The sequence below is a fragment of the Harpegnathos saltator genome, unplaced genomic scaffold (genome assembly GCF_003227715.2).
Source record: "Harpegnathos saltator strain DR-91 unplaced genomic scaffold, Hsal_v8.6 scaffold485, whole genome shotgun sequence".
NCBI classification, from domain to species: Eukaryota; Metazoa; Arthropoda; class Insecta; order Hymenoptera; family Formicidae; genus Harpegnathos; species Harpegnathos saltator.
Window position 1 is genome coordinate 855,220 of NW_020230299.1, and position 10,401 is coordinate 865,620.

The 10,401-nt window shown below is 43.6% G+C and overlaps 1 protein-coding gene across 1 annotated transcript; it reads right to left on the reverse strand.

Annotated features, from left to right (window-relative positions):
* Positions 1 to 3,391: 3,391 nt before the first annotated feature.
* On the reverse strand, positions 3,392 to 9,129 carry LOC112589355 (4-coumarate--CoA ligase 2-like). Its single transcript, XM_025302310.1, has 8 exons — positions 8,998 to 9,129; positions 8,434 to 8,562; positions 8,064 to 8,271; positions 7,031 to 7,524; positions 6,065 to 6,242; positions 5,610 to 5,831; positions 4,843 to 5,072; positions 3,392 to 4,388 (listed from the first exon to the last, which is right to left on the reverse strand). The coding sequence occupies exons 1-8, from the start codon at positions 9,031 to 9,033 to the stop codon at positions 4,227 to 4,229; spliced, it is 1,659 nt and encodes a 552-aa protein (XP_025158095.1). The 5' UTR covers positions 9,034 to 9,129; the 3' UTR covers positions 3,392 to 4,226.
* Positions 9,130 to 10,401: the final 1,272 nt, after the last annotated feature.

Below are 10,401 nucleotides of genomic sequence, written 5' to 3' on the forward strand. Positions count from 1 at the left end.
TACTGACAGAGATAAAATCGCATAGTTTCGACAAATTATCGGACTTCCCCGAACGTCATCGTGCACGAACAATAACAACCCTCATCGTGCAGAATGCGTTTTAATTATACGGTACGGTGAAAGTCCGAGTTATCCAGACTTGTAATCGGAAAACATAACGCCCGAAGTAATCGAACAACTGCATTTTAATGCGAGGCAAAGTTACTTACTCCGCGATATTTTTGCGTTTTCGATTCGATTACCGGGACGACGTTCGAATAATCCGAAACAAAGTGTTCGGATAATCCGGATTAAACTGCGTAGCATTTGCTATTACGATGCACATTGCAACAGCAATCGACATTAATTATGCAAATGCGTAAATGGACGATGGAGAACTTTAACGCGCGTTTATCAGCCATTCGCGCTCGTAAATACGTAAAATTCGATGGCAGATATAATTCATCGACCCGGAATCGCCTTGCGTGCGTTATATTCGCATACGCGTCCTAAGTGCACGTTAATGCAGCCGCCCGTTGTATTACGCGAACATTGGGGCTCGCGTCAAATGAGAATACGCTTTTGTCTATCCTCCTCGCATCTCTTTCTCCTCCTGCTATTGGACGCGATCAAGACGCACACATTTCCCCCTCTCCCCCCTCCCCCTCTCTTCTCTCTCTCTCTCTCTCTCTCACTCTCTGTCGCGGTATCTCATAAAGTTTCTGCCGCTCGTCGAATTTCTCTTTTTGTAAGTAAGGGAAAGGCGGGTAAGAATACGCGGCGTCCAAGAGTACGAATGCTTAATAAAAATTAAGGTATTTCAATATTGGCGAAACTGACAGTCTCGATGCGTTGAGTTAGTTACTAAGAATAACAGGACGTGTTACTAACGCTCTGTTGCGATTACTCTAGTTATTAAAAAAAAATGCCTTTTTGTGTTGCTTGATCATTTCTTTCAATTTTATTTGAGTTTAATAAAGAAACAGTAAAAGCGAACAAATGTTATTTTTCTTTTGTATATCCTAGAAAGAGGGATATCTTCGTAACAATTTATTTATTTATTTATTTATTTGACGCTCTACGGGTAAACACCCTTTGGTATACATAAAATTGAGATGACTAATATAATTGAAGATCAATCAAACTTACATATAATGAAAAGTATTAAAATTACATATGTCAATAACTAAAACACTATATACGAAATTATTGAAAAATGCAACGTTTAGTGCACATGAGGAAGCAAAATGCGGCGAAAATTGCTCCTGAAAGCATTCAATGAGTCATCGAAGAAGTCAATGCGTGTCGAATATCTATTGGCTATCATTAACATTCTATTTGTTCAGCTGAATTTACCATAATTCGTGCGATGCCTTTCAATGTGGAACACGTCCCACGATCGAATAAGCTTAGCTGATATATAAAATTTACATGCGGCGAGGATGGCAGAGCAATTAATATGATTGTGCAGAACTTTAAATAAAAATGTTAGATCAAGTATTGCACGTCTAGATTCTAGTGACAATAAATTATGACGTAAAAGCTTAGGCACATAATTGTGATCCGCAAAATGCATAGGATCATTCGCAAAGGACCTGGCAAGGCGGAGAAAGGCGGTGCTGAATCCTTTCAATCAGAAGACAGTGATCCTTCTGACAATAGCACATGTTCTTCAATTACATGGCATGCAGGGGGCAGATTGGTGCTGCTTATTGTAAAACATTATGTTCATGGCTAAGAGTATGGGTCCAAAAGTACGCATGTACTGTTGGACTCATGTGCTTCTATGTCGTGTTATTCTTTAAATGGTTTAATTATGGTTGAATTAGTTTACGTATTGTAGGACTGACAAGGAAACGGTCGGAACTGTCCCTCACCGATTTTGATGGGCTTTGGATATGTTGTAGAGCAACAAAAACTATTAGATACATATTTTTTTTATGTGCGTATCTCAAGGTTTAGGGGATAAAATAACCCCTCGAACATTTTCATTTTATGTGAATATTTTCTAAGGTACGAGGTATATGAAAAAATTTCTTCTACTAAAGTTTTACAGTACTTTATACTGTTTGCAATGATATATTCAGATTTTTCATAAATGGCAAAATTTTCAACTCCCCCCACGTACCCATTAATTCTGCAAAATTAAAAAATTTCCTGAGAACAAAAATTGAAGAGCATTTGATGCCGAATCCATCCATATATAATAATACAATATGGTCATGATTAATTTTTACGATATTTAAATGATATCGTTGTTCTATGGGATATAAGTGCAGAAGGAAAATATGTTCCACCAGCAGTTATCTTCTAAAGGAAAAAACGGAGGATAAAACTGATTGATAGAGCCCCACCAGGAACCCTTCTGCTCACTTCTGGTTCTGGGTTTATCAACAATGAACTTTTTGTTGAAACACTTCAGTAGACAAGAGAGTGTGAACTAAAGTGAACTAAAGAAAATCCAGCTTTGCTGATCTTAGATAACCATTCTACACACATTAGCATTGCAGCCATCGAGAAATACAGGGAATGGGGACTACATCTCTTGAGTCTTCCCCCTCACAGCAGCCACAAGATGCAACTCTTTGACAAGGGAATTTTTGATCTGTTGAAAACGGCATATTCTCAAGAGTGTAACAAATGACACATTTTATATGGCCAGGGAGAGCCATCACTCAGTATCAAATTGGAGAACTCTTTGGAAATGCTTGCAATCGGGTTGCTTCAATTGATAAGGCTGTTAAGTCATTCGAATCTTGTGGTATATACAATGAGGATGTTTCCAATGATGAAGATTTTGCTCCTGCTACTGTTACGGAATGTCCTGCTCCATAAATGCCAGCTGAAGACCATGTAACGGAGAAAAATACAAAAGAAATTTCACAAGACACTCAAAGCAACGTAATAAATGAAGAGAGACCTACTTGCAGTCAACTGTCTACTTCTACGCAGATAACTCTTTCTACACCAAACCAGAAGCCAGGACCTTCCAACGTGTCTCAAAAAGACATTCATCCTATTCCAAAGTTATAGGAGGCTGGAGAGAAGAGGAAGCGCAAAGGAAAATAGTCTCAAATATTAACAGGTTCGCCGTTCAAAAAGACTCTGCAAGAGGAACAAGCATCCAAGAAGTAGGATTGCAAAAGGAAAAACCTGAAGACGAAGCGTCCACGAGCAACAACTGAGAAGACTGTGATCGCTTGCCCTCTTTGACATAGAGGGAGAAATATACAGATCCTTCAACATCTGATTGGATAATGTGTGACCAATGTAATATTTGGTGGCACGAGCATTCCATTGATTATAAAAGTCGTGGATTATTTGTTTGTTTTAAGTGAAAGTTCTCTTAATTTTATTATTATGATTATTGAATATTCTGTTCATTTCATTATTATGATTATGTCATTAATAAAAATGTTTGTGCTAACTTGCATAAAACGTAAAAAATGCGTACTTTTTGCGACGGGAAAACCGCTCCAATGGCGAGTGAAATAGACGAGCGAGACGTTCGGGGAATCTCTTGGGTTTCGTCCTTTTGACGAACAATTCCCGCCGTTTCGAACTACAACATTGTAATGATATTTCGTATCGTGGTATTTCTACGCCGTTCACGATGTCCATTTGTATCCAGCGATAACCAGTGACGCGAAATAAGTGCGTGGACCTCTTTCTGAAAAATGCCCCGTAGATAATGCTATCTTGTACGCGCGCGAACACACATACGCATACACGTACTACTTATCGGTGACATTCACTCGCGATCTTATCGCGAGTGAATTTTGTACGTATCGGGAGGACGGCGGCCACAGGCGTGCACGCACAAATATATGCGTAATGGATTTATTCGTGCTGTAACGAACGGGACCAGTTTCTATTTGAACCATTCCCCCGATAATGCTGTATTAATTGGTTTATTATTATAAATACCTTGCGATATGTATTCTAATGTACGTATCGTTACACTATCGTAATATCATATTTCATCGGTAATCACCTAATAAATACGCGGCGCGAGCCACGTGTGTGTACATGCGTTGAAACGGTACTCTGCAAATATAATAGAGAATAGTGCTCCGCCATTTACTTTGGAGTTGCATGAAATTAATTTATTAAAGACACATGACGCGAGAACAACATTGCTACAGAGCATACGCAGAAAAGCAAGTGTGTGAAGTGCCACGAGTCGGGAATGACGATATAAATATGACGCGCGATCCGGTGATATTTCTAATAACGCGACTTCTCTCTCAGCCCGTAACATAACTCTTGGCGATTTGTCTGAGCTCTTTCTTGGCGATCTTTCCGGTGGCTGTGCGAGGCAGCCTTTCCATGAATTTAACTCCCGCGTGTAACCTGCAGTACCACGGCATATTCTGCTTCACCAAGTCGGTTATGTCGAGTTCCGTCACCTGAAATTTACGTGAGAAATTGTAATGTAACGTATGTAGGGCGAGACGGCGAAACTTAGGGTTTGCAGTAAATTGAGACCGTGCGCGCAGAAGCGCGGGCCAATCCTCTTTTTACCGAAGGAAAATAAAAAACACGAGATTTATAGGTAGGGTCAACCTCTTCTCCCTGAGAAAAATTAACCGCCAAACGGGGCGTATGTATCACCTCGAATATCACGCGCGAGATATTTCGGAGGAGATCCACCGCTCGTACGGAAGGAGACGAAAAGAGAAATGTAAGATACAAGTTGTCGGCAATTCGGTTTCGGTGAAAAAGAAAAGACAAGGTCCAAGTCGATATCACCGAGAGTGTAGAGAGAGAGAGAGAGACCTCAAGCGAGAAATTACAAATTCGCGATACAGTTGGCGAACGTTCGAGCTTGAGTCACGGGTCTCAATCGGCCGATGCAATTACCTCCTTGCCGGGCACCTTCGCGACAAAAGCCATGGCGTGTTGCTCGTCGACGCTGTGTGGCACCGGCACAACAGCGACTTGGAGAACTGCGGGATGTTGCTGAATTAAGGCTTCGATCTCCGCGGGCGATATTTTGATAGCTCTGTAGTTGATGAATTCCGACATTCTGTCGACGAGGAAGATTTCGCCGTCGTTGTCGTAGTAACCGAGATCGCCGGTATGCAACCACCCTAAAAAGCGAAAACGGCGAAATAATCAGAGTGTATTGCACTTTTCCGTCATTTTACAACGGGAGGAATATATATTTTCCTATTTGATTTTGAACGTCGAAATAATTACTGTTATATCTAGAGTTTTGATCTTTGCCGCAAGTAGTACTCCCTAAATTTCTTCAAATGAAACTCCAGCCAAAGCGAATGAAAATTTGCTCGAAGCGACTGTCACACGGGCGAACGTTCCGATCAATGGGAATGAATTCGCGACGGTGGAGTATATGGGATTCACTCTTCAATCTCGATTGAAAGTATTCACTCGATGATTCAGAGTGAGGAATTCACTCGACTCTACGAGTGAAGTTTTATTCGAAGAAATTTAGACAGAACTCGGACAGATTGAATAATGAAATTTACTAAGTGAGTTAAAAGGAGTACTTAATAAAAAATCAGGGGGTCATGTAGGTCTTCGTATATGAGAATAATATTTCGGAATTAAAATCTCCCCGTTTCTGGCCCCGAACAATGGCAAGCGTCGAACTATTCCACGCTTACCGTCCGAATCGAGAGCTCTTTTCGTGGCCTCAGGGTTGTTGTAGTATCCATTCATCATGTACGACGATTTGGCCCATATTTCTCCAGTTTTGTTGGCCCCCAAGACCTTTCCCGTGTTAGGATCGACCACTTTCAGCCGTCCTGTTTCGCACACAAATCCGCAGCTGCCTGGTTTACTGTATTTCGTCTGACGGGCGCATAATCCACCATAATCCGTCATTCCTGCAGACAGTCGGCGCAAAAACCGGTTGCTATTTTCCCTCGCATCGCGCATACACGTATATACGTGCACACGTATATGTGCCACGTGCAATTTCAGTAAAACACGCTACCGCGATAACTCGCGTCGGTTTACGACTAATTAGACCGCGAACACTCCAACGAGCGATTTGATAGCGAGTTATCGGAGTAGCGGTCTTGCCAATTTGACGAGTCCTATCTCGCCGGCAACTTACCGTAACTCAGTATGACATTGGTATGTGGCAAAAGTTTCACCAGCTTCTGCTGCAGCTCCCCCTTGAAATGCGCGCCGCCGAACAAAAGGATTTTCAATGTTGGTAGTCGGTACTTGCTTAATACGCCGAACTTCACCAATCGAATGGGGAAGCAGGAATCGCATCTAAACCAGGATACCTGAATGCAAAACGACGCCGTTAAACTCGAACGCTCCCGCGGTATTACTACCTGCACGAGGCGATAAATCACGCGAATACAACTATCGCGGCCCGTTCGTTGTAGACGCGCCTCAATTCGGGCTCCGGTGTTATCCTTTAGCAAATTCGTCGCGCGACATAAATTAACACAAATTAACGCGAGCGCGGCCGTGTAATATCTCGCGATAGCGCGAAACACCCCGCGGCCCTCTTCTCCCCGAAGAATATCTCTAAATAACGCAACTAACGCGCGTGCGCGCGCGAGAGAATTCGGACGTCGCGCCAAGTGCGCGGATAAATCTCAGGCACGGTATCGCCGAATATATTAAATTTTATCTCTGTTGCCTAAACGCGCGATTAATTTCCGCTCCGACGAGAGAGGGCCCCGCGTTGGAAAAACGCCGTCGCTTCGCGAAGCGAGCCCGAAATCAAATCGATCCGGTGCCATCGAAATCCTCTCTCTCTCTCCCCCCCTCTCTCTCGTTTCCGCTAAAATTGCAAGCACGTAATCGCTATTATTCACCGGCGTAACTGACGATCGTTTTATTAATCTGCGTCGATTGTTATCGACCAGTGCAAATGGTAAAGAGTCGCGATATCACACCAACCCGGGGCATTAACGCGCGATCAATCGATCAGCAATTGGTTTATTCGCCAATTCCCACCGACAACGCCGTCTCTCTCTCTCTCTCTGTTTCCCTCCCCTTCTTTCCCTCTATCTATCTCTATCTGTCTATCTATCCATCTATCTCTCCTTCGCTCACTCGCCTCGTACTTCTCGATGAAGCGGCACAGCCCCTCGTCGTCGTCGTAATCCGGCACTATGATTCTCCTGGAGCAATCGAGAATCGCCTTGATGACGATAAACAGGCCGCAGTACCAACGCATGGACGGCGTCCACATGGACACGTGTCCCTTGAGATCGTGGATCTTCACGTGGGCCATATAATTGATCATGGCCGCGTGACTGATCTCGGTGCCCTTCGGAAAGCCGCTGGTGCCCGACGAGCAAACGATAGTGGCAACGTGGTCAGGCCCAGTCAGTTTCGCGCACTCGAATTCGTCAATCGCCGCGGCGTCCTGGGAGCGCAGGACAGCCGTCAATGTTAGCGCGTGCTCGACGGACCCGGCCGAGGCGTCGAACACCACCAGCCTGGTGTCCATGTCGCGCTCTTTGACGACCTGCTTCAGGCACTCGGCCGATTCGCTGTTCACGAACACTATTTTCGGCCTCGTCAGCAAGAGGAAATAACTCGCGGTCGCTGAAACCGAGCAAATCTTCCGTGAATATTTTCGCGCGGTATATATACGGTAGCCGCGCGCGTGAAAAACACTACGGAACTTTCCGCTATTTTCGTTGCCATATTTGCGCGAATTAAAACGGGAACGATCCGCCCGACATTCGGACAGACACGCGCTTTCGGACTCGGGGGATGAAAGGCCGAAAAAACGCGCACGCCGCGGGTAACTATCTCTCGCGCGGACTAGCGCGTTTTTTCATGCTGCGTGACGTCGATTGATTAAAACAAAAACACACACATACACGGCTCACGTACGTGAGCTCGCACGCGCGCGTGGAACAGTGAGAAGAGAACAACGTGGCAACGAATGTTTCGCAATGGCGCGTCACTTTCGGCGCGAAAATCAGATCTCGCGTCGGAAGGCGGTGCGTGGTGTTCGTTTTCTCTCTCCCTCTTTCTCTCCCCCCCCCCTTCTTTTTTGTTTAATGCTCGGCGCGAAAGAGAAGCGAGCGAGGTGGCATGCCAGCCGAGGGAGGCGTGGGAGAAGAGAAGTAACGTACTCGGAGAAAGTTCGTTGTCCCATGGGTTGCTAATGGCGCCTAGGTAGAGCGCCGCGAGTAACGGCACGTATGACTCCAGATGATTGTGAGTGCAAATGCCGATTATGTCACCCGGCTGAACACCCTGCTCTCTCAGCCACAGCGCGCATTTTACGCTTTTCTCCGTCATCTCTGCAAAAGTGGTCTCCGCGCCACTAACCGCTTCCACCTACGCACAAGGGGGAGGCTGATGATCGAGCGTGGGGTTAAGTGGCGAATTTCAGAAGGGAATTTATGTTAAAATCGATCGAACGAGACCTGTCGTCCCCCGCGACCACGTGAATGTATGCGTGGGGAGAGGGGGCATGTGTACGTGTGTATATACATTTACCTGCGCGATAAACTCCGGCCTGCTCCGTAGCTTCTCCAACACCAGCGCCCCGACATTCGTGCATTCCGTGTGGATCGGCGCCTCCTCGCCGATCAAAATATCGTTCTCTGTCCGAAACGTCAAGTCACCCTGAAGACACGCACGTGATGATATAATTAATCTCTGGCCGGAAATTATATCTTTCTAAGTTGTACTTCGCGATTGATATGTTTTCATTTAGCATCAACGATCACTCTGCGCAAAAAGATGTTGCATTATTCGAGCGATCGTGTTGTAAATTTTGGCTTGACGTAATTGACGAGAGATGACACCGTAGCCGCGAAGAAATTCGAACGAGGAGACGTTCGTTTTCTCTCTCTCTCTCTCTCTCTCTCTCACTCCTCCTTCCTTTTTGTTTAATGCTCGTTAATTGCGCGTTAATTGCGACGTTCTCGCAATTTACAACTGTTTACATCGCGATGACAAGAATGTCGATAAATCCGGACGTGACACTCGAGCTCCGCGCAGCGCGCGCGAATGACATTTTAATAATCTCTCACAATGCTCCTCGTGATTGCGACGTACCTCGTCGGTGACGTCTTCGTTCCTTAGGTTCACCATCGCGAAGCACGGAAGGATACGCTCGGCGCGCTTCGAGAAACGACGAGCTGTAGAAATGGATGAAACCGACTAACCCGTATCCTCTCCATCGATTGTGCTTTTATCCGATGCGTTAGATAGCGATATTACGATGACACATTATTATTAGCGATAACATATCAGATCAAAGTATATTGTTACAGCCATCTGTGGAAGGGATTTATTTATGCTTTTTTCGTAGGATCGATTAATATTTCAAAATATTTAGGTACAACATTGCTTCTTCGTCGCGATAAGGTAAACGTACCGAATTACGTCATTGATCCGAATTACGCCACTTTAGCTTATTCTAGGCGTGTAATAAAACACAGCTGAGTACAAATGTCTAGAAATTGCCGAAAAGAAATCGTGATATTATAGTATGTCAAATGACTCCCACTGAAGTAAGTGTACGAAAATATAATGTGATTTTCCGTGAAAACCAATTTCAAAAGCTTATATCAAAGATCTGTCACTTTTGAATATTTTCGACTGAATTTGCTTCTAAATGATTACTGGCTTATGAAGTGACATTGTACCTTATAATATGATAAAATGAGATATTTTTGGGTAGTAATATAAAGTGTTTTAATTTCGCACGATTAAAATATAATAGAAGATGATAAAAAGGTGTAATATTATAAAGGTTTTTATATAATATAAAATGGCGTCATTTGATACATAATCAATGGCGTAAATTGGGACCTACAATTTCAGTGGGCGTAATTCGGGACATTTGCAGTTCACACTTAATTCTTTTATATAAATAAATAATCTTGTTCATTTCTAATTTGTATGTGTGTTTTCGCTATTTTACAATAATAGCTTTTAATAAAATTCATAGTCTTACCTATCTCTCTAACACCACTATACTTTCTTAAAAGTAAACTCTTAAAAATTAGTCTTTGCTTAACATGGCGTAATTTGATACGTTTACCTTATGTTTATCTTTTGATTATCATGAGGCAGACACGGGCGAAGGCGACCCGTGAGATTCAACTGTTTTTAAATAGACGCAGGTGAACACGCTGCTCATGACTTCTGTCGCTGGCGTCTCCCGCGCGATATAAAAATATTTTATTCAATCGTTAGACGTTGCGAAGAGATACAAATCGTCAAAACACCAACAAGCGAATTATGTAGGTTTTCACGCGTTTTTGACTGATCGATCACGAGATTGAGGAATGTCCCCGTGTACGCGATTGGTTACACTGACAAAGAATGAAAAACAAATAATATATGCCGGATTCTTTTTCATATACCGTTAATATTGCTGACGAAAGAACAACAGAAGGAAGAACAGACAAAAAAGCCGGTGACACTGGAAGAAAGACGACGGAACAATAGGGA